This window comes from Hyperolius riggenbachi, chromosome 4 (genome assembly GCF_040937935.1).
Source record: "Hyperolius riggenbachi isolate aHypRig1 chromosome 4, aHypRig1.pri, whole genome shotgun sequence".
Classification (NCBI taxonomy): Eukaryota; Metazoa; Chordata; class Amphibia; order Anura; family Hyperoliidae; genus Hyperolius; species Hyperolius riggenbachi.
This window is the reverse complement of record NC_090649.1, coordinates 75,228,569-75,254,250: the sequence shown is the minus strand read 5'-3', so window position 1 is coordinate 75,254,250 and position 25,682 is coordinate 75,228,569. Positions and strand designations below refer to the sequence as shown.

The window sequence follows — 25,682 nt, the reverse complement described above, 5'->3', positions numbered from 1 at the left end:
GCACTGTTCGATGTGATGCAACGATATAGCTTATTGATCATCCACAGCTCCTTCCCCACCCTCAATTGACCTTGATTTCCCATCTTGTCCAATTGATATATTGGAATCGAACATTAAAAAGAATCAATTACTGTCCAATTCGATCAAGGGATCTAATCTGCAGGGAAACGAATGGGAAAATTGATGTTTGCAAGGCCACCTATAGTTTATTTCCTTATATAATTACTTAACTACTTAAGTCTATCTGGATGAATATATCCGTCCAGATAGACTGTGCTGCTCCTGCAGCCTGAGGCGTGCTCTCCTGCTACCTGCCGTTAGTCTGCCGATCATTGGATGGGAATATACTTCCCATTCATCGATCTATGTCCCCCGCAGAAAAACTGACGGTCTCTTATCAGAGGCCGCGGTCTTTCTGCAAAAAAAAGTTTCCCGTCCTCTTTCTTCTTCCTGGAAGCGAGATTGTTTGCTTCCAGGACTTTTTTGACTGTGGCCATCTTGTGGCCAAATAGTAAACTAAACCCACATACATTTTTTTTAAAATAATTACATTATATTACATTTAAAATTAGCTGTTTACCTTCCACACCAAAAATGACCCAAATACATTTTTTTTAATAAAAAAAATGAAAAAAATTATAATTAAAAAAAACAACACCATAAATAGTTACCTAAGGGTCTGAACTTTTTAAATATGCATGTCAAGAGAGTATATTATTATATTTTTTAAAATTATAAGCTTGTAAATTGTGATGGACACAAATTGAAAAAAATGCACCTTTATTTCTAAATAAAATATTGGCCCCATAAATTGTGATAGGGACATAATTTAAATGGTGTAATAACTGGGACAAATGGGCAAATAAAATACATGAGTTTTAATTATGGTAGCATGTATTAATTTCAAACTATAATGGGCAAAATCTGAGAAATCTGAAATAATGATTTTTGTTTCTTTCTTTAATCTTCCTGTTAAAATGGATTTAGAAAAACATAATTCTTAGCAAAATGAAACACCCAAGGAAAGCCTAATTAGTGGTGGAAAAAACAAGATATAGATCAATTAATTGTGATTAGCAGTTATAAAGTTATTGGCGAATGAATGGGAGATGAAAGTTGCTCGGATGCATAAGGTGAACAACACTGTAGGCTGAAGTGGTTAAACTCACTTTGTTTTTTGTTAAGTTGTTGTTTTGATGTCTTGTTTTTTTTGGGTCTTTTTTCTGAATGAAATCTAAATTTCAAGAAATAATCAATTTTGTTACTGTTTTTCAGGTTCCGCACTGTCAGCCTATGATCCAATGAAAACCTTAAGTCTGTCGTACGAGGGATCTCTTAGTCACAGCCTCCTTCAATCAAGCGTGAGACTCAGTGAACAATACAACTTTAAGAGCAACCAAATCTTTAGAGGATCTTACACTTACCAAGCAAAGAGTGTCCTGGGATTAGATCTCACTGGAGCAGTTTCCCTCAAATCTTCCATAAGCAATAATATTCTGACCACAGAGCTTGAAGCCAACGAGCGTCTTTCTGTGGTTTCCTTGTTTGCCAACACCAACTATGCACTAGTGACCACATGGAACACTGACAGTATTCAGGCTAAAGCCGATTCTAACCTGCGATTTGACTGCTCTTTGTTGAAGCTGACGAACAAGTTTTCTGGACTACTTTTGTCAGATGCAGCAACGATGACATCCACCACAGACATGCTGGACGGAGCACTTGTCAACACCATGTCATTAGATTACAGGAACAAGCAGCTAACCCTGAAGTCTGAAACCAATGGTAATTACTACGACCTGGTTGGCATGAACAAGATTGAAGTCACCATGTCAAAGCAGATGGCTGCTGCACGTTCAGAGTATCAGGCTAGCTACAAGCGCAACAGGTTCTACACCTTGTTCACTGGCTCTCTGAATTCTCTTGGGCTTGAATTAAATGCTGATGCTGTTCTCAACAACCAACAGAGTCGCGCTGCTCACAAAGCCACTTTGAAACTCAGTCAAGAGGGCCTGTCCACCAGTGCCACCACCAGCGTGAATTATAATCCCTTAATGCTTGAGAATGAGTTTAACGCTGGCATCGGATATTCAGGAGCAGTGATGAAGATGGCAGCAAGTGGCAGATACCGAGAGCACAGCGCCAAGGTTTCCATTGATGGAAAGGCTGCCATGTCAGAACTGTCTTTGGGTAGTGTTTATCAAGCTTCAGTTCTTGGTGTGGACAGCAAACATCTTCTTAACTTCAGACTCAGCAGAGAAGGCCTCAAGTTCTCAAACAACTTAATGGGCTCATATGGTCAGATGAAACTGGAGAACAGCAATGATTTCAGCATTGTGGGGCCTATGATGCAGTTCACATCTAAATTTGATAACTCCTTCAGCTCTGACAAGTTCCACAAACACAGATTTGAATTTCAGGTCCAGCCTTACACCATGACATATCTGCTGAATAACGAATTACAATATGGCCCCATGGAATTAACTAATGGAGGCAAACTGCAGCTTGAGGTATTTAAGTTGATTCTTGAGGGCAATATCAGAGGTGCCTTTAATAAAGATGAAATAAAGCATACCTATGGTTTGCGAATTGGTAACCTGGAGGTAAACATGAACACTGACACAGTTGCAAACATACAAGGAACATCCCACACTCATAGATTTGCCCTTGACATTGCTGGACTTTCTGCCTCACTGAGCAGCAGCACAAATTGTGAGGCAAAATCCATGCGCTTCAGTAATAGGATTCGTTCTGTTGTGGAGCCATTCACACTTACCATTGATTCTCAGACAAATGGAGATGGCAGACTGCAGATCTTCGGAGAACAGTCAGGGCAACTGTATAGCAAACTCATCTTGAAGGCCGAGCCCCTTTCATTTAACTTGGTGCATGATTATCGAGGATCCACCAGTCATTCGTTCAAAGCAGGCAACACACACAACACTCTGCTAGACTACAAGGTCAATTTGTTGGCCACGCCAGAAGAACAGTTGGCCTCTCTAAAACTGAAGAGCAGTCTAAACCAAAACACATACAATGAAGATTTTAGAGCATACAATAATCCTGACGGAATTGGAGTTGAAATTCAAAGTCAGGCCTTTGCAGACTTGTCCATACTAGACAGAACTATTCGTCTACCATTTGCCACAATCAATCCAGCTCAGGCATTAAACCTGAGAGATGCCCTTAACAGTCCTCAAGAATTTAGCATCGCCGGTTACATAAAATATGACAAGAACAAAGACATGCATGTGATCAATTTGCCTTTTATTGAAAATATGCCCTTTTATTTTGAAAAGGTAAGAACTGTTTTACTTAACTCCCTGCAAGCTTTGCAACGTACCCTGCAGGACATTAATATGGATCAAGTTGTGCAGAGATATAGAAGAGCTTTGGACACTGCTGGCCAGAAAGTAAATGACTATTTTAACAAGTTGAATCTAGAAGAAAAGGTTAGGGTAGCAAAACAAAAAATACTTGCTCTGACCACTGAATACCAAATTACTGCAGAAGAACTCAAAGCTGCAGTTGAAGACTACTTCCAACGGGTTCAGTACCGTCTACAGCAGGGTCTACATGAAATAGATAGATACATCAGAGAAAACTATGACTTTCAACAGCTTAAAAGGTCCCTTGAGATATTCATTCAAAAATGTGTTGACAAAATGAAGGCTTTAGATGCTAAGTACAGAGTGCGAGAAACGATCATTGAAGTGGTCCAGAACATACGAGGAGAGATCGATAAAATAAATATCAATGATTTCGGACAAAGCCTGGCAGCCTGGATTCAGAATGTTGATGACTTGTATCAAATCAGAGCTAACTTGCAAAGACTCTTACAGCAAATCCAAGTCTATGTCCAGAGAATTGACATGGACAGAATGGCACAAGAGTTTAGAAGGCTGCTGCAAAGCATTGACATACCCAACTATGCAGAGAAGATAAGGAAAGCTCTACCTTTTGATAAGCTCAAAGTCATTCTAGAGCAAATTAAGAACTTTGTTTCTGCACAGCTGGAGGAGTTTGAAATAAGTGAAAAAATTAATGCACTTGTCGACAAACTGCAGGACTTTGTGACCAATTATGAACTTGACAAAAAAGCTGAAGTTCTCTTAGAACAGTTCCTTGAGTTCCTCAATAAGCAGAACATTGAAGAGACAGTGAAAAGACTGAAGGACATGCTCAACAATATCAATATCAGGCAGTATTACACAGAGATTGTTTCGTTTGTTGATTCCATAGCCACAGAAGTTAGAAACGTTGACTTTAATCAAGTCATCAATAAATTCAATTTCTACCTTGATATGGTCATTAAGAAAATGAAGTCTTTTGATTACAACAAGTTTGTGGATGATGTCAACATGTGGATATCTAAGGTAACAGAAGATCTCAATAATAAATTGAAAGCCCTGGAATTGCCCCAGAAAGTAGAGGCTTTAAGACAGTATTTGAATAATGTGAGGACTGTAGTAACTGAATATCTTCAACAAATGAGAGACACCAGACTTGCTGTCATTATGAAGTGGTATGAAGATCTCATCACGTCAACAGTACTAAAAGAATGGAAGACCAGGATATATGATTACCTTGAAGATGTCAGAGACAGAATCTATGCAATGAACATACGAGAGGAATGCCAGAAACATCTGCAACAATTGAGCCAGGTTTACAGACGCTTCTTGATGTCTGTAACAGAGCAATGGAACCTTGTAGCTGTCAAAATCACCAGATTTGCAGAAGAGAATAATATTCGAGAATGGGCTGAAAAGCTAAAAGTTTTTGTAGAGGAAGGATTTGTTGTACCAGAAATTAATTTAGGATTCATTCGCATTCCTTCCTTTGAGGTTAGCCTAAGAGCATTTAGAGAAGCGACATTCAGAACACCATTTATTCAGGTTCCATTCACCAATTTGGAAGTCCAGTCCATGGAAATAAATCTCAGAAATTTGAGAGAGATTGAAATTCCAACTAGATATGTTACCCCAGAGTTCACCATTCTAAACACGTACAGGGTACCATCATACACCATTGATCTAAATGAAATTAAGCTGAAGATTGTAAGATTCATTGATCAGATAATTTCAAGCAACTATCAGTGGCCATCCCCTGATGTATTATTTAGAGACCTAAAAATGAGTGACATGGGGCTCCCTGAGTTTTCCATCCCGGAAATTTATATCCCTGATATTAAGCTTCCTGAATACATGATCCCTAAACTAAAATTGGAAAACTTTGATTTCCCTGACATACAAATCCCAGAATTCAACTTTCCTAAGATTCCTCACTCTGTGTCCCTTCCAACATTTGGCAAACTTTCCAGCTCCTTAAACATAAAGTCACCTTTCTTCACAATGGAAACTTTAGCTGAAGTAAAGAATTCTACCGTTGATGAAAAGTCACCTGAACTAATTGCATCCCTCTCAACAACAACGAAATCTACAATTGAGGCTTTGGTCTTTAGCTTAGCTGCTGATGCTCGAATTTCTGCTCCTCAGCTCCAGCAATTGCTGCTCAAAGAAACAGTGTCATTGTCTCACCGCAATGCTAAACTAGATCACTCTAGTGAAATTACTTTCACACCAAATTACATTCAAACACAGATAATAACCAATGGTATGCTACGAACACGAACTGATAATAATAGAGGTGAGCTTCAGAATTCCATTATCGTAAAGGTACAGAGAAGAATCACAGCAGACATAGCTACTAAATATACTCACAAACTGGATATTGCACAGCTAGACTTCTCAAGCCAAGCTGAGCTACAAAATAATATTGACACAACCATAGACATTGGACGAATCACCATGACATCTACAAGCAAAGGAAATTGGAAGTGGAACTACAATGTGAACTCAGATGAAGGTATCCATCAAGCAGACCTCAGATTTACTCTGAGAGGTGGAAATATTGAACTGTTGGGAACCAACAAGATAATTAGTAAAGAGCTAAAGATAGATCAAAACCTGAAGTATGACTCAATGTTCCTCAATTATGTGAATCTTGAAATTCTGTCAAAGGTTGAAGCACCTAGAGCTGGAAACAGTATTGCTTCATTTAAAGGACGTGCACAGGTTAGTGAAGTGAAGATTGAGCTGGAGGCAAAGCATAATGCGGAGCTAGTGGGTCGAACAACTGGCACAATAAGCAACAACTTTTCCTTTTTGACAAAAGCATTTGAAATTAAACTCTCTACTGCTAACAACGGGAATTTCAAAGTCAGTTTTCCTCTTCCTGTAAAACTTACAGGCAGGATTGAATTCCAAAACAACTATGACTTCACATTGAACCCCAGTGTTCAGCAAGTATCATGGCAGGCCAGTGGGAGATTCAACCAGTACAAAATTTCTCATACAATAAGTCTAAGCAATAACGAGGAAAATGTTGCAGGTTCCTTGGAAATGAATGGGGAGGCTAACCTGGACTTTTTAGCTATTCCCATCTCAATTCCAGAAATTTCTCTTCCATATATCTCAATGAAAACCCCACGAGTGCATGATTTCTCTTTGTGGGAAAGAAGTGGTCTAAAAAAGTTGTTGACATCAACCAGACAGAACTTTGATCTGAATGTAAAACTTCAATACCAAAAGAACAAAGACACACATGCCATTCCTGTGCCCCTAGACACTCTCTTTGAAGCCATAAATACAAATATGAAGTACCTCAGCAGGGACTTTGAAAGTGGACGAGACAAAACTCTGAATTTCCTAATGGATTCCTATAACCAAGCCAAGACAAGGTTTGACAAATACAAAGTAGACAACCAGGTTAGCAGAGTTCCAAGAACCTTTATGATTCCTGGTTACACAATACCATTTGTCAACATTGAGGTGACATCTTTCTCTGCTGAGCTTCCAGCTTTTGGCTATGTAGTTCCAAAAGAAATAAGCACACCAAGCTTTGTCGTACCAGTGATAGGATTTTCCATCCCAACCTACAAACTAGTCTTGCCCTCTCTTGAGATGCCAGTACTTCATGTACCCAATTCCTTACGCAGACTGTCTCTTCCCAAATTCAAGCTGCCAACTGGACAGAACAGCATTTTAATTCCAGCTTTGGGTAACCTTACTTATGACTTCTTCTTTAAATCCAATGTCATTTCACTCACCACGAGTGCTGGAATATATAATCAGTCTGATGTCTCTGCCAGGGTGAACATAGCCTCTACATCTGTAATTGATGCTCTTCAGTTCAATATAGATGCAACTACGGGACTTACCAGAAAGAGGGGGCTAAAACTGGCCACTGCCCTGGCTCTAAAGACTGCATTTGCAGAGGGTAAGCATGAAAGTTCTATATCCGTTGGAAAGAGAAATGTAGAAGCATCTGTAATCACCAACGCAAAAATAGACACAGGTCTCATAAAGAGCACCTTCAATCAAGAACTTAATGGAAATACAAAAACAAAGCCTACCGTTTCATCTAAAATCACCTTAACTTACGATATTAATGATAAATTACTTGGAAATACAGCTAAAGGAAAGTTTGATCACTCACTAAATCTTGAGGGCCTGGCTTACTTTTCCTTGGAGTCACAGACTAGTGGAGATGTAACTGGAACTCTTCTATCTCAGCAAGGCTTTACTGGAATGTTCACCAGTAATGCAAACAGCTACCTGAATGCCAATGGTCTTAGATCATCCCTGAGACTCACTTCTGGGTCTAGAATGGATGGAGTTGGAAACATGGACTTTTCTGAGAATTTTGCAGTCGAGGCATCTACTAGCCGCATATTTGCAGTCTGGGAACACAAGGGGGAGAACTATTTCAGGATCACCCCTCTGTTTACTTCAAAGGGAAAACAGAACAGTAAGGCAACATTCGATCTGGCCCTCTGGAGTCTGCTGACCGACATTCAGGTGCAGATTGACCAACCCAACTCATTTATTGATGCTGTAACATTAAACCAAGGGATACTGCTAGGCCTCAATGCTGAAAAGCAAGAATTTAGTGTGAAGGGACATGGAATTCTTCAATCCCTTATAGCTGCTCATGCCCTTAAGCTATCCAATGACCAGACAGAATCAAGAGTGGAAGTTGGTGGGTCCCTACAAGGCCATGTTGATTTCTTGAAATCAGTCGTTCTCCCAGTGTATGACAGAAGCTTGTGGGATGTTCTAAGACTTGATGTTACAACGACCCCTGAAAAGCTGCAATACCTAAATGCTTCTACTACACTCATTTATACAAAAAGCAATGATGGATCCTTCTATCCGATTTCTTCTGACAGGCTTGGTGATGGATACACCATGAATTTCCCAGGGTTTAATTTACCTAGAGATGCCAGTCTACCGTCGTCTATTCCAGAGATCCAGTTTCCTGAAGTCCCCATCAATGTATTATACACTGCAACAGATGATTCTAAAATGTCCTATGTTGAGCTTTCTGTTCCACAGTATCAAATAGCTATGCAGAAGTATACCCTTCCCAAAACATTCTATAAGGTGGATTTCAACAGCTTGTTCAACAAGATAGCGGACATTGACCTACCGACAATTGAAATCCCAGAACAGAGAGTTGTTATGCCACCAGTTAAACTGAGAATGCCTGCTGGAATTTACATCCCAACATTCGGGGCCTTGTCTGCAACTGCCCAGCTAGCATCACCGGTGTACAATCTTACATGGACCAGCAAAGTGGCAAATAACCCAGAAGGTGTTGTTTACACAGTTGATGCCACCAGCAGTTCAACATTTCGGTTCCTGGAATTCGACGTAGACGGTAAGTTACTTTGATTTATAAAATAGTATAAGAAGATCTTATTCTTATGGTACAAGATTGTGAAGTTTTGCATAGAAAAATAAGAGAATTTTAACTGGATGTTCTATAGCAGAGTTCCCTAACCCTGTCCTCAAGGTCCACCAATAGTGCATGTTCTGCAGGAAACCACAAACATTCACAGGTGGGATAATAAGTGTCTCAGAAGAGCTATTTAACTACCCTAATGAAAACATGCCCTATTGATGTACCTTGAGGACAGAGCTGGGCAACACTGTTCTAAAGGATGCTTAATTTATATTAAAAGCAGATTCTTCAGGTGAAGTGGAGGAAATACACAAACAATTATGTGTACTTATAGCTTGGTATAATTGCCTTCTTAAAACAGAATGAAATTTGCAATAATTCAGTTATAAGTGAACATTTGTGGTTACCCACAATTACATCGTTACATAGTTATTTTGGTTGAAAAAAGACATACGTCCATCGAGTTCAACCAGTACAAAGTACAACTCCAGCCTGCTCCCTCACATATCCCTGTTGATCCAGAGGAAGGCGAAAAACCCTTACAAGACATGGTCCAATTAGCCCCAAAAGGGAAAAATTCCTTCCCGACTCCAGATGGCAATCAGATAAAATCCCTGGATCAACATCATTAGGCATTACCTAGTAATTGTAGCCATGGATGTCTTTCAACGCAAAGAAAGCATCTAAGCCCCCTTAGGAAAGCATCTAAGCCCCCAATGCACATATATGTAATCTTTTATCGACATTCTGGAGCATATGTTGGATAGAGAAAAAATTCAGAGGAGTGAAAAGTCTATCTGTGCCAAATGAAAACAGCCATTCCTAAATGGGAGGAGACCTTGAATACTATCAACATACAATGCATTACTACTGTATTTACCAGGGGTCAAAATTAGCCAACAGGTCAACCATTTGGGAGTTTTGACTTTTTTTCTTTTTTTACATCCAATAGAGTGTTCCCATGTATCCTTGCAGAGGAATCAGGCCATATATAGCCTGTTCCCAGCAGCTAATAGGCAGAGTTGGAATTTATTGATAGAAAGATAGTCAGTGAGAGTATAGGACAAGTTTTGACTGTATGCACACTACCCATGCAAAGGCCGTCAATCAATAATGCCATTGCTGATATATCACTGTGTGGATTTGAGGGTTTTCTTTTCTATTATTATTTAGTTATTACTAATACAAGGTTAATATTGTGCACATTTTCAAATAATTGTGCATTTCTACTGTTACCATAATGGTTAATACAGAGCACATTTGTACATAATTGTGCATTGCTACTCTCACTGTTAAGGTTAATATTTTGCACATTTGACAATAACAATGCTTTACTGTTATTGTAAAGGTTGATATTGTGCAGATTTCCACTTAATTCACTGTCACGCATGCATATTTTCATGAAGGAAAACAGTAGCGTATTTGCCTACAGATAATACTGTATGTGGTACTTTGGTGAATCTGTTTTCATCAGATTTGCTCATCCTTACGGGCTTTGCCTTGGAGTAGATGTATTCTCTGTACATAACAGTGGCTGGGTATTTCCTTCACATCACTTACACTGAAGACATTTTTGGAATTGATATTTACTATTTTATGTATAAAATGCCAACTAAATACACAAAACTGTGAGGTAGATAGGGGTGGGTATATCAAACTTGCAATTACAAGCTGGCATATATAACAAGTATGACCTATGACGCGGAGAGGCAAATTTATCAAAACCGGTGCAAGGAAAGTTAGAGCAAAACTGGCGCCAAAATGGAGCAGATCAAGGATTCAGATGGGGCACTCATAGCAACTGCTCCAATTTTGCACTTGTTTTGCCCTAAATTTGCTCAATATGTTTTTACTTGTTTGATAAATCTGAAAGGGGCAGCAGCAGGGGACCCAGGGTGGTTGAGTGCCTCTACTTTTTATCATCCATCCTTCTAATTCAGAGGCTAGCCCTTAGGAGCGATTATTGTTGAGGCCATACTTGTTATGGGATGGGGGGGGGGGGCATGGTGGTTTCACTTCATGTTTGATTTACAGAAGATGGGCCTCTTGGTAACCACTAAGGGAGCGGAGGGGGGATGTTGGGGAGCCTTAGCAAAGTTTTTTCAGAGGGGGGGAGGTCCCATGATTTAGAGTTATACCCCTGTGCATACCCTGTGTGACATGGTCCTGAAACTCTGGGAATAAAGGTATACTCCAGAAAGTCTACTCTTCTTCTACTATATAGCATTTTAGTTAGTAGCTAGGCCAGGAAGATAACGTTTGGAATATTTGTTTTGTTTCAATTGTTGTCTCTGACTCTCGGTGGGAGATATTTTCCCACCAACACTTCTTTTTCTCTCTGCCACTGCTACTGAGGCATGAAGGGAGCAGATACTTCTCAGTGGAAGTATTATTGTTGAAAAGGTTCTAATGGCAGATATTTAACCAGTGGCATAGCTAAGAAGCTATGGGCCCCAGTGTAAGTTTAGCATTGGGGCCCCTGCAAGTATGCTATAGATAACAATTGATACAACACACCAAAACCAATCAAGGACAACCACAGCGTCAGAGGTGCTAGAAGGGGATGGGAAACTGTGTGTTAATGATCACTACTATTCAAAACAATTATAGAAGTGAATATTATCAGCACAGGGCCAAAAGGGCTAATACTGTGTTTGAGAAGTGGGCCCTTCGGGGCTCCTCTGGCCCAAGGGCCCTGATGTGGTCACTACTTCTGCACCCCCTATTGCCACGCCACTGTATTTAACCTTGCTTCCTGTTTTTGGTAACCCAATCCAAGGAACAGGAAGTAAAGTCAACTACAATCCAGACAGCAGTGCAAACCTGGCAGAATTAAAATTCAACAATCCATCAACCTAGTTGCCCCCTCCCCCCCACCCACACCATCGCCACCATCTCATATAGGTGACAATAATGGAATAGGAAGAGCTGGTCTGTCCAGTATAATTGCACTGCCATTTTACTAGGATAAGGAACTACAGGAGTCAGCCTGCCAGGTACTTTCAACATATTTATTGCAAAAAGAAGAGAAGTTCAATGGCAACTAACATTGTACATCATTTTTTGATGCAAATGTACCATCATATGCATCCAGAATGACAAACTGTTCCTGTAATCCTATTTGCTGTTAATTCAGCCATTATGAAATTAAATTGATAATTAATAATTCATACATTGATTGTCATGTTTTCTTCACTTCCAGTTGCCGTCACAGGATCCTCAAATGGGGGCGTGCTAAATATCAATGAAGTGGGAACTATGGCACATGTGGACTTTAGTGCCGTTTGGAGGGCTCAAACCTTGTTCAGCAGGAAAAGGTAACACTAATCTTCTAAGTTCTAAATTGTAAGCTTAGTTCATACAATCTTTAGTTTGCTGATGGATTAACCGTTTGGTCTTTGTTGGATTGCGTAGGAGGCGGGGAAAAGGAGGGGGCAGAGCCAGGAGGGAGTGAAAGCAGGACAATTGCCATCTAATTCTTTGCACAATTTTAAGGAAATTGTTTGCAAACCTGTTTCAAGCTTCTGTTTTCGACTCGCCTGGAAAACTGTTGGGGGTAGCCCATGAAACTATACAATAAGCAAAAGAGAAAGCCACTTTTGTTGCAGAAAAATTCATTCTATTTGTGTCGCTTCTACATATTGATAAGTTAAAGGGAATCTGAAGTAAAAATAAACTTAAGAAATAATGAATTGTATGTGTGGTACAGCTAAGAAATATAATAACAGCACAGGTATGAGTTTCCTATTGTTTCCAGTACAGGAAGAGTTAAGAAACGTCACTTGTTATCTGTGCAAAAGAGCTTCTCTGACCTCTCTGACTAATTTAGTCAGAGAGCAATGCTATTTTCTGAAGTACTTATACCTCAAAGAAACAATGAAATACAACATCAGATAATATTGTACTGCAGAGAGTTTCAAAGGGTTATTTGCTCTGCTCTGTTTAATAGTTTAAAAAGTAGAGTGTAATTTGTAATCTGCAAATATTAGAGAATGATGCAATGTTATAAAAAAAAGCTATATAACTGAAAATAAAAACATGAGACTATTTTCTTTGCTACGAATGTATCCGTACTACTCATACAATTAATTATATCATTAGGGGTTTTTTTGCTTAAAGGACCACTGTCGCGAAAATCTTAACATTTAAATATATGTAAACACATACAAATAAGAAGTAGGTTTTTTCCTGAGTAAAATGAGCCATAGATTACTCCTCTCCTATGTTGCTGGCCTCTCCATTGGGGGATTCTCAGCATAGCCTTTATTCTTTATAAATACACTTCCTTAAAAAGATTGATACAATGATGCCGGCCAGCCTCCCTGCTCACCGTACACTTTTTTTGGCAGTTGGACAGAGCAACTGCCATTCTCTAAGTGCTTTTGAAAATAAAGAAAACCTTGAGAATCCCCCATGAGTAGATGCATTAGTCCAAAACCTATCGGTCCTGTCAGATTTCTACAACTTACTGTGAGTGACAGCACCATAGGAGAAAAGTAATTTATGGCTCATTTTACTCTAGAAGAAACATACTTCCTAAATGTACATGTTTATATATATTTAAAATGTCATGATTTTTGTGACAGTGGTCCTTTAAAGCAGTAGGATTAGCCATACTATGCCAGGGAAAAAAAACACATATATAAGTAGATAAATACTTGATCTACTTACATAACACATGTATTATACTGTCCACATTTTGATTTCAGTGAATGTTATATAGTAAATTATGAGAATTCTGTTAGTGGTGGGGGCCATGTCTTTTGCCCACAGTTAAGGCTAACTTGTGATGTCATTTCTGCCCTTTACTTTTTTTCTTGTCTCCTCCAATCGCTGAGTCGCCTCAGCCTTGCTTGTGAACACAAGTGAGTAGGGGATTAGGTTTCAGATAAGCAGCTGGCAGGGAAATAAAGGAAAGAGGAGGAATATATTATAGATAAAAAGAACCCCCAGCATGCAATTCTTTGTCACCGACTACTAAAGGGCCAGTCCTCCTTAAGTATGTGATAACTCCAAACCATAACAGCAGAAAAAGTTTTGAAAGTTTTGAAAGCAGGATTAGCATCTGTATCACTTAATACACTCAGACCAGTTGCTGTTGAAATTATATTTTTATGGTGATGATACCACTTTAAATAGCAAACCTTAGCTTGCTTACTGGTTTTTTTTGTGTGTGTATATAAAACACAGCCATCACTCAACACTGTTTCTGGAAATGGTGCATGGGTTTGTCAAAGTTTGCTGTCGTCAATAGATTAGTGTACTATGCATGCTTATGGCAATTTCTTAACGAAGCGGTATTTCCCTTTTTATGGAGACACGTAGTGAGAGGAATCTTGAAGCTGGACTTCTTTTGGTCACACATTACAAGTGTGTTACAACAAGCTTGCAGCCAGTAGAGTCAGGCTTGTGTCAGACATTCTGATGGGATCAATGGAGCGAAGTGGATAAAAAGCTACCGACATAGGTAGCAATGCTAATAGCTCTGATTAGGGGCTATTTTTGGGTGCGGCCAGGGCCAACCACTGTTATATCGCTGGAACCCAAATAACTTCCAATAGCCGCTGATTGTGGCTATTAATATGGAGCCCTGTAAAAACAGCGCAGGAGATTTGGGCGCAGCCAGTGCCACAAAAGGCTGTATAGGAATTATGACTATAGCAGCGTTCAGTGAGTGATTTGGGCGCCGTCAGTTGACGGAGCACAAATCACTGCAAAAACACTGTCATTTGGCCGCCATTAACTTCTTATGCCAACTACCCATGGTGGCCTGGATGGGAAATAGTAATTAACGCCACTGAGACTTGTGCATGAGCAGGGTTAGCCATATATCGGCTTTATCCTGCGCCCAAGTCTCCCGGCAGCTATGTAATACGTAGGCGTTATTATTGCCATCTATGGCAGTGCCCAAAAAATCATCAAGCAGGGTTAGGCAGCGAGGGGGTTGTCTTTAGGGTTAAGCACTGCCTGGTAGGGGTTCTTAGTGTTAGTGATTGGGTTAGGCAGCACCAGGGGGGATTGCTTACTATTAGGCATCGGGAGGGAGGGCTTATATTAGGGTAAGGCTAGGTTAGGACTTTGTAAAATATCGGTAAAGATTATCAACATTTTACAATTATCTAGTAGAATATTGGTAATTTTATCGATATTCTACTAGCAGCTATCTCCAACACCCTTCTTACCGCGGGCCCTTTTACATGGACACCAATGGATCATATTCACAAAAGTGCCTGTAAAATGACCATGCGCACTCAGCACACTGCCACTTCACCTGTATTTATGCAACTGACATACTGCATGTTGTGTGTAGTGCCACTCACATTACCTAGGTAACGTGCACATTGCTAGTATAGTGCGCATCAAGCTACTTGTGTAACACGTGTTACACTAGTAATGCGTGCGTTATCTTGGTAACACAGGTTGCGCTATATGTGCGGCGTGTGCTACCTCAGTTATGTAAATACCGGCCTTTTGTGAACATGCCCCAATGCCTCAAAGAATTACAATATGACTATCATCATGGCAGCCCAGCAGATAGAATTTTTAAAAGGATGTGAAGATGGTGGCTGCCGTATTCCTCTACAGATTTCAGTTGGACAGAGCAACTGCCATTCTCTAAGTGCTTTTGAAAAAAAAGAAAGCCTTGAGAATCCCCCATGAGTAGATGGGTTAGTCCAAAACCTATCGGTTCTGTCAGATTTCTACAACTTACTGTAAGTGACAGCACCATAGGAGAAAAGTAATTTATAGCTCATTTTACTCTAGAAGAAACGTACTTCTTAAATGAACATGTTTATATATATTTAAAATGTTATGATTTTTGTGACAGTGGTCCTTTAAATAGCAAACCTTAGCTTGCTTATTGTTTTTTTTTGTGTATATAAAACAAAGCCATCATTCAACACTGTTTCTGGAAATGGTGGATGGGTTTGTCAAAGTTTGCTGTCGTCAATAGATTAGTGTACTATGCATGCTGATGGCAATTTCTTAACGAAGCGGTATTTCCCTTTTTATGGAGACACGTAGTGAGAGGAATCTTGAAGCTGGACTTCTTTTGGTCACACATTACAAGTGTGTTACAACAAGCTTGGAGCCAGTAGAGTCAGGCTTGTGTCAGACATTCTGATGGGATCAATGGAGCGAAGTGGATAAAAAGCTACCGACATAGGTAGCAATGCTAATAGCTCTGCTTAGGGGCTATTTTTGGGTGCGGCCAGGGCCAACCACTGTTATATCGCTGGAACCCAAATAACTTCCAATAGCCGCTGATTGTGGCTATTAATATGGAGCCCTGTAAAAACAGCGCAGGAGATTTGGGCGCAGCCAGTGCCACAAAAGGCTGTATAGGAATTATGACTATAGCAGCGTTCAGTGAGTGATTTGGGTGCCGTCAGATGACGGAGCACAAATCACTGCAAAAACACTGTCATTTGGCCGCCATTAACTTCTTATGCCAACTACCCATGGTGGCCTGGATGGGAAATAGTAATTAACGCCACTGAGACTTGTGCAGGAGCAGGGTTATTTTTTTTTATTTCTTTTCACACGTTGCCAATATAGGCTTGACCCTATAGCACATAAAAAGGTTTATTAAAACCAATTCCCCCTAGAGCAGTCCTGTTGTTTGGACCGCTAAAGGGATTTGCTTACACAAATGATATCGACAGTGTTTGCACAAGAGTTTGCACAAAGATTGAGCTAGAGATTTGCATTCCCAGGGTCAGATAAGTGGATATGTATTGCAGGGGACTTTGCTGATCCCCCCCAAGAGCCACAGTTGTGCTATTAGCTTGGGGTGTAGCTATCCCACAAACCTACCACTTAGTTTGATACTGAACAGTCTGGGTGCGTCTCTATGTAGCAATCAATACTGTCTGTATGACGCTATATCAGCCTGCTCCATATTGTACATACAGGCTGATACATGTGTCAAAATAGAGTCCCCATAGGGGACAACAAAGCCTTCATAGAAGGTGACTGGGTGGGAATATGATAACCACAGGGTGTTATGAGCAGTGCAATATAGATGCCAAGATCGTGTCACTCAACAATTGTTTCACCTCATAGAAGGAGGCGTCGTCAGGAGTTTGTGATAACACAACATTCATATATACAATATATTACACTATATACAGCCCTCCACCCGACCAACAAAGATTCCCCCAGCAACCCGCTCAAATCAGAGCTCAGAGCTTGTGGTTTTAATAAACCTTTTTATGTGCTCTAGGGTCAAGCCTATATTGGCAACGTGTGAAAAATTACTGTTTACCTGCACAAACTTTATTCGGTAGTGAGACAGGAGCAGGGTTAGCCATATATCGGCTTTATCCTGCGCCCAAGTCTCCCGGCGGCTATGTAATACGTAGGTGTTAATATTGCCATCTATGGCAGTGCCCAAAAAATCATCAAGCAGGGTTAGGCAGCGAGGGGGTTGTTTTTAGGGTTAAGCACTGCCTGGTAGGGGTTCTTAGTGTTAGTGATTGGGTTAGGCAGCACCAGGGGGGATTGCTTACTATTAGGCATCGGGAGGGAGGGCTTATATTAGGGTAAGGCTAGGTTAGGACTTTGTAAAATATCGGTAAAGATTATCAACATTTTACAATTATCTAGTAGAATATTGGTAATTGTATCGATATTCTACTAGCAGCTATCTCCAACACCCTTCTTACCGCGGGCCCTTTTACATGGACACCAATGGATCATATTCACAAAAGTGCCGGTAAAATGACCATGCGCACTCAGCACACTGCCACTTCACCTGTATTTATGCAACTGACATACTGCATGTTGTGTATAGTGCCGCTCACATTACCTAGGTAACGTGCACATTGCTAGTATAGTGCGCATCAAGCTACTTGTGTAACACGTGTTACACTAGTAATGCGTGCGTTATCTTGGTAACACATGTTGCGCTATATGTGCGGCGTGTGCTACCTCAGTTGTGTAAATACCGGCCTTTTGTGAACATGCCCCAATGCCTCAAAGAATTACAATATGACTATCATCATGGCAGCCCAACAGATAGAATTTGTAAAAGGATGTGAAGGTGGTGGCTGCCGTATTCCTCTAACTACAGATTTCCTTTAAATCATTCCCATCATAAAAATTATTACATATTTATAAGGTTTTATTTACTCCATTTTATAATACAAAACCTTGAGCTGATATAAATGTATATTTTTCCCCCCCCAGGATGGAGAGCTATTCTTATCAAATAGACATTACAAGTCCAACATTCACAAATGTCCAGCTAAGATGGCAAAATGACCAAAATGGCTTTTCCTTAACCACATCATCATCCTCTTGTGGAACTCTGGCACTCCAGTTGGAGAAAGAACCAAAGACTATCAAGCTAAAACTCTTCAGCCATTCTTTGGTGAGTCTCTTAAAAGTACCTCCGTCAATTGCTTAAAGTACTTGAGATAGTCAAATTAAGGGAGAGGTGTATCTGCAATAGACACCACTCTCACTGCAACTGGTGTACAAAATAAAAAACCTGAAGCTGTTCTGAAACTTAACTTTATTTACAGAGTGTGATTCACTGCACTGACTACAAACGAGAAATTATGTTGAGTCAACTGAGGATTGGAAGTGATCATATGCAACGTTTTGCAGTCACATTCATTTGTATTGCAGATGCTCCCCTGCCTGCATTAAACTCTGCCATGGTGGCTAAGAAGGCCTTATACTTATGGTGCCCATACACGGCACATGCTAACGTTCGATTTTCCCATTTATTTGACCAAATGATCAAATTGAAAAGAATATTTTATTTTCAATCAAGAAAAAAGAACTACTATCCTGTTTTTTCAATATATATTTGATCGGACATGTTGGAAAAATCTTTATATTCGATCTAACAGCATAATCAAACTAAATTATCTAATGGAAAAAAATGGTCACTTTATAGATACCCACTCAATGTGGCAAAATGATCACTTCCTTCTGATCTATACTCATGTCCAATTGATACATTCGAACGATATTTGGTCAAATGCAACCAAAAGTTGTTTGATCAAACATCTTGGGGGATCAATTCCCTGCAGATCAATTCAAATTGTAGGAATTGAACAGGAAATTGATACACACCTTAACCAGTTCGGCCTATCTGGACGAGCTTCCTCGTCCAGAAAGGCACTGCTGCTGCCGCCGCCTCGTGCGCGCGATCGGGCGCGCCCCCGCGCGCGCTCCCGCTGCCCGCTGCTAGCCCCCCGATCAGTGAATGGGAATATAATTCCCATTCACCGATCTATCTTCCCCGCAGAAATACCGACGCTTTCTCTCCAGAGAGCGCGGTATTTCTGCCCCCAGGAAACATTTCCCCTTCTTTAAAGTTCCTAGATGCGAAATCGTTCGCATCTAGGATTTTTTTCACTGTGGCCATCTTGTGGCCGAATAGTAAACTGCACCACAATTCACTTTTAATAAAAAAAAATATATATTTTACATTTAAAATTAACAGTTTCCCTCCCACACCAAAAATTACCCACATACACTTTTTTTATTAAAAATAAAAATAAAAAATACAATTAAAAAAAAAAAAAAAACAACATTAATAGTTACCCAAGGGTCTGAACTTTTTAAATATGCATGTCAAGAGAATATGTTATTATATTATTTAAAATTATAAGCTTATAAATAGTGATGGACGCAAATTGAAAAAATGCACCTTTATTTCTAAATGAAATATCGGCACCATAAATTGTGATAGGGACATCGTTTAAATGGTGTAATAAGCGGGACAGATGGGCAAATAAAATACATGAGTTTTAATTACGCTAGCGTATATTAATTTCAAACTATAATGGCCAAAAACTGAGAAATAATGAATTTTTTTCATTTCTTTCTTAATCTTCCTGTTAAAATAGATTTAGAAAAAAATAATTCTTAGCAAAATGTAGCACCCAAAGAAAGCCTAATTAGTGGCGGAAAAAACAAGATATAGATCAATTCATTGTGATAAGTAGCAATAAAGTTATAGGCGAATGAATGGGAGGTGAACGTTGCTCGGATGCATGAGATTTTCGGACTGCGGTGCTGAACCGGTTAAAGAAGTTTCGTGAAAAAGCATAAAAAATAAATCAATACGTTGCAAAGTGAGAAATTAAAAAAACAAAAGAGAGGTCAAGAAATGATTGATATTCGCCATGTGATGATGTGTTCATGTTGATTGATCCACAAGAAAAAAATTAGACAGCACCACCTGCCATTATTTATAAACACACCCACTAACATTGCAATAGGCTAAAAGGTTGTTTTTTATAAATATACATATGCACAGACGGAGATACTGGTTGCTTGACAGTTGGAAAAAGCTGTTATTTTCCACAACGCAACAAGGTTTACAGACAGCAAACTGTCAGGACTTAGGTCCTGACATCACACTGTGGGAGGGGTTTTGCCACAATATCAGCCATACATACGACTGTGGTGATCTATTCCAGAAAAGGTAAAGATTTCTCATAAAAAAGGGGCAATCAGCTGCTGATTGGGATGAATTTCAATCCATGGTTACAGGTCCTCTTTAAAGAGGAACGGTTGTGAAAATCTTAACATTTAAAACATATACAAATAAGAAGTACATTTCTCCCAGAGTAAAATGACCCATAAATTACTTTTCTCCTATGTTGCTGTGACTTACAGTAAGTAGTAGAAATCTGACATTACCGACAGATTTTGGACTAGCCCATCTTCTCATAGGGGGTTCTCAGGGTTGTCGTTATTTTTAAAAGCACTTAGGCCTGGTGCACACCAAAAACCGCTAGCAGATCCGCAAAATGCTAGCAGATTTTGAAACGCTTTTTCTTCTTTTTCTGCAGCGTTTCAGCTAGCGTTTTGCGGTTTTGTGTAGCGGTTTTGGTATAGTAGATTTCATGTATTGTTACAGTAAAGCTGTTACTGAACAGCTACTGTAACAAAAACCGCCTGGCAAACCGCTCTGAAGTGCCGTTTTTCAGAGCGGTTTGCGTTTTTCCTATACTTAACATTGAGGCAGAAACGCATCCGCAATCTAAAATCTGCTGCAGCCCGGGAGTATGCGTTTCTGCAAAACGCCTCCCGCTCTGGTGTGCACCAGCCCATTGAAATACATTACCCTAGCGGATCCGCTCCCGCAGGCGGATCGCAAACCGCTGCGGAAACGCTCTGGTGTGCACTAGGCCTTAGTGAATGGCAGTTGCTCCGTCCGACTGCCAAAATAGTGTGCAGCGAGCAGGGAGGCTGGCCAGCATCTTTCTATAAATCATTTTCAGGGAATGTCTTTATAAAGAATAAAGGCCTTCCTGAGAATCCCCTATGGAGAGCTGGACTAGCCCAAAATCTGTCGGTTCTGTCAGATTTATACTACCTACTGTAAGTGACAGCAACATAGGAGAAAAGTAATTTATGGCTCATTTTACTCTGGGAGAAATGTACTTCTTATTTGTATGTGTTATAAATTTTAAGATTTTCGCAACAGTTCCTCTTTAAGGCAAGAATCAGAATATTTCATTAAACATGCACAGTTCTATTCATTTGATAGGAAAATGAAAGCAGCACAAATCAATTTAATATACTGTATACATAAGTCATAAAAGAACGCTCAGAAACTGTAGAACAGTTTCATAGATCCTGATAAGGTGGTAGTTGTTATGACATGTTTGATATTTCACGTTTTTCTCAATAACAATGATGTTCTTTCATATCTTTCAGACATCCCCAGACAAGGAAACATTAATTCTAAAGAATGAAATATCACTGAAGAACCCAGATAGAATTCAAAATAAACTGAACTGGAGGGAGGAAGCTGCGCAAGATGTACTCAATGGTCTAAAGGAGAGACTACCCAAGATGTCTGAATCCGTCTACAACTGCGTCAATAAATACCACAAGGAACACTTAGGATTGGACATGAAAGATGCTAGCCGACTCATGAAAGAACGCCTTCAGTCCCAGGTTTCTTCAACATACCAATCTGCTGCCAATCAGATTGACAAGATGGAATATCAGTTTCGGTCTGCAGCCCGGGATGCCAGCAGTAAATATGCTGACGTTGTGAACAAGGCACAGCAGTTGTACCAGCAGCCCTCAGACTTGGCATATCTAATGAACGATGGTGAAGTGGGAGCCCTATTTTATGACAAATCGATTACTGCTGTAAGAGGCTATCAAGCAACTATGAAGAACATAATCGATACGTATATTGAGTTTTTAAAGAAAGTTAGTTTTCAGTTCCCGGGCCAAACTCGAAGATACACTGGAGAAGAACAGTTTGCCATGGGCATGAAATCGGTAACATCAATTTTTGAAGAGTGTGTTCAAAAGATCCACCAGCTTCTTGAAGACTTCTCCCAGTCAATGAACAATGTTCAATTCACGATCCCTGGTACAAACACAGTAATCGAAGGCAGGCAAGTTATTACGGCTATCAAAGAATTTTTGAAAGATCTCCAGCAGATTTGTAAAAATATATTTAGCGATCTCCAGAATTTCAGCCTTGAGAGAAATCAGCAGCAGCTTAAAAATCTGATTCAAGACATCTCACAAAAATCTGAAAAAGTAATTGAATCTCTAAAATCTAGAAACTACCAGGACATACAACGCCAAACTGAGCAGATGTACAAAGATGCTGTGAACTCCAGAGCTGTACAGTATCTCAGTGATCTTGCAGAGAAGATTAAACAAAGCACAAGCCACCTTTCAAAAATTTTCCAGGGCCTCTATGAAGAAATCTCTGAGAAATTTCAGCAGCTGGTAATCTATGCAAAGGCATTGCGTGAAGAATATTTAGATCCAACTATAGTCGGATGGTCCGTGAAATATTATGAAATTGAGGAGAAAGTCATTCAACTGCTTAAATACATCATTGATTCTTTGAAGGAACTTCCATCCAGATATGGAGTGAATGTCTCAGAATATGCAAACAACATGAAGGAATACTATGAGCAAGTTAGGGTACTGGCAACCAATGCAGAAGACAAAGGGCGGAGACAAGTCATAGAATTTTCCCGAAAAACCGAGGAGAAAATTAGTGAGTGGTCAAAGAATGCCAGAAAGGCTGCTGTAGAACACTCTCAACTTTTAAATGCCAAACTCCATGAAGCATATAATCAACTCCTCAGTTCTTATGAGAGACTCCACACGGAAGCCAACCGTCTTATTGTTCTAGCCATTGAAAAATGCAACGACTTTATACGTTACATCACTAAATTGCTGCAAGATTTCCAAAATTCAGCCAGTGAGGGAGTAAAAGCGTACGTGTCTACTCGTAAAGGAGAGATTAAAGTTGATGTACCCCATCCTTTCGACTGGAAATCCTTTGACGAAGTGCCTCATGTGAGACCAGACATTATTTCTAAGAGGTTGGAAATTGCACGATCAATGGTTCTTGACGGATTTGACAAAAGCTCAAAGAAATGGGAGGAACTACAAAGCTTTATCGAGAAACAACTTGAAGAAGGAAAATTAAGTGCACAGCAGATCATTGAAAACATTCGTAACTGGAAAAAGAACTGAAAGGACATTAAGTACTGTATCAACAAATGAGGTTTTTACTCTGAACAAATAACAATCAGTATATATATGTATGTACTATGTTTTCAAGCTATTGTTGTTTCCGTAAAAGAAAAAGTATGAAACGGTCATTATTTTCTTGACGTTAAAGCAATAAAGTGTCTTTGTTATAAGTTGGCATTATTTTACCTATTTTCTCCACCACTTTTTTCACCTTATGCCTAATCAATATTAAAATGCATCATAACATTTGTCTTCAGTGACTTTTCTTTAAAGTTGAGTTCCTGGCAAAACTTTTCTTTTTAGTTCTGGATAGAGGGGGAAAAGGTTTAGAAACTTTGTCAGGTTTTAATTGTTGTTTTTGTTGCCTTTGAAGAGTTTCCCCCCAATTCCCATCCCAGCGGCAGATATCGTTTTAGCAGTGTTTTTGGATCACCAACAATTGCCAGCGGATCCCAAAAGAGCTTTGCCAATTGAAAACAATGGCAGGGAACCCACTAGGGTGATTACAAATAGGGATCGCAGTCACTCTGCCTACAGCATTTGTTGAGCGCTTGCACTGCGAATTCACTCTTGAATCGCTGTTCAGTAGCGATTTTGTGCCGTGATTGTGGTTGGAATAAAGTTTTAATTACGTGCTGGGTCTCTCCTTTTCCATGTGCGCTGGTTTCTGGCACATGCACCCTCTTGCACAGAAGTGCTGACATTTTGTGTAAGGGGACAGGGAACTGACACTAGGCATGTAGGTAAAACTTTATTCAAAATAACATAACACAAATCACAAGCACAGTACAGTCCCACAAACAGCGCTTGCCAATGCTGGCAAATCATGCCACAAGGTGCTGCCAAAAATGGTGCACAAAGTGCAAGTGCTGCTCTTAGTAGGCCCCAGAGCTTGACACTGATATAACACCTTTTTCTTTTCTTTTTTTCGGGGTGGGGGGGGGGGGGGGGTTAGAATGTCTGACACCTTTTGTGGATGTTTGTTTTCCAGCTGTGGGGTTAAAGCCCTAATGCAGGAGCACAGAGGCTAGCATAATACCATAACCAAAATCTCAGGGATTTAAAGGGCAGAAGAGTGTTTTAGATGATAGTGGGCTACTTTCTGTGTTCTCTCTGGAGACTTGTTATTTATGCCCCTCCACGCACCCTCCGCTCTGCCAACAAGATGAAGCTGGTTATTCCCAGGGTACACTTAACATTTGGTGCTCGGGCCTTTTCCTACGCAGCCCCTACTCTATGGAACTCACTTCCACAATCAGTACGAGAGGCTCCCTCTCTGGACAGCTTTAAAAAAAGGCTAAAAACTCACCTCTTTTCCCTAGCCTTTGAGACTGCATAATGCAGGGTCACAGCGCTTTGAGTCCCCAGGGAGAAAAGCGCTATATAAATATTATTGTTATTGTTGTTATTTGGCGAAGACCAATTCCAGGAATTTCCATTTTAATTTCAGGTGAATTTTGTGGAACAAAAGTTAGAAACTTGTAGGGGGTTTATTAGCTGTGGCTGGATGGTGTAATGGTTAAGGGCTCTGCCTCTGACTCAGGAGACCAGGGTTCAAATCTTGGCTCTTCCTGTTCAATAAGCCAGCACCTATTCAGTAGGAGACCTTAGGCAAGTATCCCTAACACTGCTACTGCCTATAGAGCGCGTCCTAGTGGCTGCAGCTCTGACGCTTTGAGTCCGCCAGGAGAAAAGCGCAATATAAATGTTATTTGTCTTGTCTTATTGCTTTCTGTGTCTGTACTTGAGAGATTTTTAGGTGCACCACGTGCCTGATAAATTGGGCACAAACATCCCTATGCATTGAGTGGCTATGGGCGCACCTACCTGGTAAAATGGGCATTGGAGTTGCCAAAGTCTGGTGTTATCGGCTATGGTAGGTGATTGGTTATGGCTGGCAGCTACTAAGTAATTTGGGCACCGGACTCCATCAGGATAGAAGCAGTGACAGCAGGAGTTAGCAGCTATGGTCAGGATATTGGCGGTGACAACGGGTGGTAGCAACTATGGTCGACATAGCATCAGTGACAGAAGGAGATAGCAGCTATGGTTGGGATAGGAGTGGTGACAGTAGATGGTAGAGGCTATGGTTGTGATAGCAGTGGTGACAGTGGGAGGTAGCAGCAATGGTTGGCACATGGCAACAGCCACTGTGGGTGGGATCGCGGCAATGGGCGACAAGGGTTTAGCTTCATCAGCTGTGGGGGTTAGTGTTAGGAGTAGGCAGGGAAAGTTAGATTTGGACATACTTAGGGGAGGGTTAGTGTGAGAATAAGGGTACTGTGAGGGATAGTAGAATATTGATATAATTGCCTATTCTAATATTGGGATTTCCCTTGTGCCTATTTGACCAGGTACCCCTTTTAAACGTATGCCTTTTTACATACTTCATCTCTGTGGCAAACCATGGAGGTTTATGGCTTTAATAAGAAACATGTTTCAGG

At 40.2% G+C, this 25,682-nt stretch overlaps 1 protein-coding gene across 1 annotated transcript in view; it reads left to right on the top strand.

Moving 5' to 3' along the window:
- The window catches only part of APOB (apolipoprotein B), a 65,952-nt gene extending 42,544 nt beyond the window's left edge, over positions 1–23,408 (top strand). The window contains exons 26-29 of the mRNA XM_068280218.1: positions 1,276–8,721; positions 11,948–12,062; positions 17,938–18,121; positions 21,436–23,408. Of these exons, the coding sequence (XP_068136319.1) occupies positions 1,276–8,721; positions 11,948–12,062; positions 17,938–18,121; positions 21,436–23,238 (9,548 nt within the window). The 3' untranslated portion in view covers positions 23,239–23,408. The remainder of the gene's footprint in view (positions 1–1,275; positions 8,722–11,947; positions 12,063–17,937; positions 18,122–21,435) is intronic.
- The last annotated feature ends 2,274 nt before the right edge of the window (positions 23,409–25,682 follow it).